Below are 2,482 nucleotides of genomic sequence, written 5' to 3' on the forward strand. Positions count from 1 at the left end.
TATAATAATATATATANAGTATATATTATTAGTTATTATATATTTATTTATTCTATATATATATATATATATATATATGAATGTGTATGTATGTATATACGAGTGTGTGTGTGTGTGTATGTGCGCGTGTAGTCGTGCGTGCGTTATTACATGTCATCTTCTTGTCTTATTGATTTTTGCCCGTGATTATTGGTTCTGCAAAGAAGTATGTGTTGTTTGCTTCGCACTCTGTGGAATTGATATATGAAATTCATTAAGTTAACATATACCTAATGAAGAAGATGAACCTTGTGTCTGTACTTCAATCTATTTCATGTAGGCCTTTCAAAAGCAATGTATGCCTTTTTATTTTATTTTTTGCAGTTATTTCATACATGAAACACTTATGTAGTTCCTAGGTTGATCGATTATCGTATCGTGTTATGTTGTTACCTTTACCAATACTCTCTGACCGGATCTATACCGTATTGGTATAAGTTACGATTGCCTTAATAGTCGGTTTGAAGGTTTTCTGGCCTTTAAAAAACGCACACAATCCACATCACAGAAATCCAAAAACAAATCTTCAGATTCAAAGGAAATCTCCTTGCAGCCCATCGTGGATGAAGGCACTGCTGAGGTAAGCAGGTTAGGAACCCTACGCACGCTATCCCGTCCTGCCATCTGGTGTACACACGTTTATATATATATATATATATATATCAATAACAGCGCGAGCACTTACACACTTGGATGTCCACACACGCTATACAGACGCACACATCTACTTTCCCATGCATATCGGGCGTACCCTTGTACTTGGACACATACTTAGTTCTTACATGCGATTTGATTTGTACACAACACTCATGCTTATTTACACGTTCACATGCTTTTGTACATAATATAGTGTATAGGCTACACGTTGTCTATTATTCGACATATAAACAAGCAGGATTCTTGAGTTTTTCTTAGAATCAACCCCTTTTATGGAACCGATATATCTACATATGTAACTTGACATACAAATATGTCTCACTGCTGCAGTCCGAGAAAATCGACAATGGAAGCAAATCACCCAGAACAATATCAGGGAGTTCGGGTTTCTCAATGCGCAACCGCATGTCGATGAAGGTATGGATTAGACACGGCGAAGAGTTGACCTGTAGTATAGGTGTCAAGTCGTGCTGGGACATCCGTGTTGTTCATGTATTTATGCTCGTATATACTAATGATGTAGTTGATTGAGTGTTTGGATTCGCCATCCGAGAATATACACATTCATCAATGATCTTGTATTCGCGCGCGTACAAGCTACCCAAATTTTAATTGACTTACGCCAGAGAGAAAATTGTGCTTTATACAGCGGATATCGGCGACCGATCCCAAGACGGCGAGTGTAAAGGAAATAGAGGAGGAGACAGAGACAACCGAAACAGAATTGGATGATAGGCCGCTCACAGGTGCTGTACAATTCACCTACTTATGGACTTGAGATGTGCAGATGAGTACAATTGCATCTAGTGATTGGAAATGTGTTTGTGTGTGCAAGTACGGGATGTGTGCAACCTGTGTTTCTACAGGTCCATAATGGATTCGGGTGTGTTTATTGGGGAATATGAACATGTGTGCGGATACCAGCAAGCTATAATATATTTACTAGCAATGCATACGTAGGTACGAGTTTGTGCTGTATCTCGAAATCAATATATACCATTGCGAGACTAACGATGTGTTTTCTATAGGATATCACATGTCTTAGAGGAATGGTAAGGATGTATCGTTGCATGCACTACTTTAACAGCTTCAGTTGGAAGGGGAAGGACAATGATATTGTATAGCGAAGAGTTATATATGCGTTTCATGCCGCTGCTGAGCTCACCTATATCTTCGATAATCATAGGATAACCCCATTCATGCAAAAGCCCAGCCCTCCCCCCACCCTTTTGTTTCTGAGATTTCGCAAGCTGTGGCCCATAAGTTCGAATCCCCGATCGCGAATTATTCATTTCTAGTAGGGCGTGTTATGAGATGTTGCCTATTCTGCTGGCAGCATTTGTCTGTAATAGCTACGTGCACTACACCATATGAACGGAGTTTAGAGGTTATCCTGAACATACCCATTCGTGTGTATGACCATTTCTTGCTAATCTAACATGACTGGGAGGATTGTTTTTTGACATGTTTTGGTTTGATATATTCTGATATATTTTGGTTTGATATGATTGTTCTGATATGTTTTGGTTTGATATGATTGTTTTTTGACATGTTTTGGTTCGATATGATTGTTATGATATGTTTCGGTTTGATATAATTGTTTTGATATGTTTTGGTTTGATATGATTGTTTTGATATGTTTTGGTTTGATATGTTTTGGTTTGATATGAATGGTTTGACATGTTTTGGTTTGATATGATTGTTTTGATATGTTTTGGTTTGATATGATTGTTTTGATATGTTTTGGTTTGATATGATTGTTTTGATATGTTTTGGTTTGATATGA

General features: G+C 37.6%; 1 protein-coding gene across 2 annotated transcripts in view; it reads left to right on the plus strand.

The window, feature by feature from the left end:
- Positions 1 to 545: 545 nt before the first annotated feature.
- Positions 546 to 2,482, plus strand: part of SARC_09192 — a gene marked incomplete at its 5' end in the record, with an annotated part of 4,806 nt that continues 2,869 nt past the window's right edge. For both annotated transcript variants that reach the window (XM_014296796.1, XM_014296797.1), the window contains 3 exons: positions 546 to 619; positions 1,027 to 1,113; positions 1,346 to 1,442. In XM_014296796.1, coding sequence (XP_014152271.1) covers positions 546 to 619; positions 1,027 to 1,113; positions 1,346 to 1,442 — 258 coding nt within the window. The remainder of the gene's footprint in view (positions 620 to 1,026; positions 1,114 to 1,345; positions 1,443 to 2,482) is intronic.

Source organism: Sphaeroforma arctica (genome assembly GCF_001186125.1).
Source record: "Sphaeroforma arctica JP610 unplaced genomic scaffold supercont1.906, whole genome shotgun sequence".
In the NCBI taxonomy this organism is placed as follows: Eukaryota; class Ichthyosporea; order Ichthyophonida; genus Sphaeroforma; species Sphaeroforma arctica.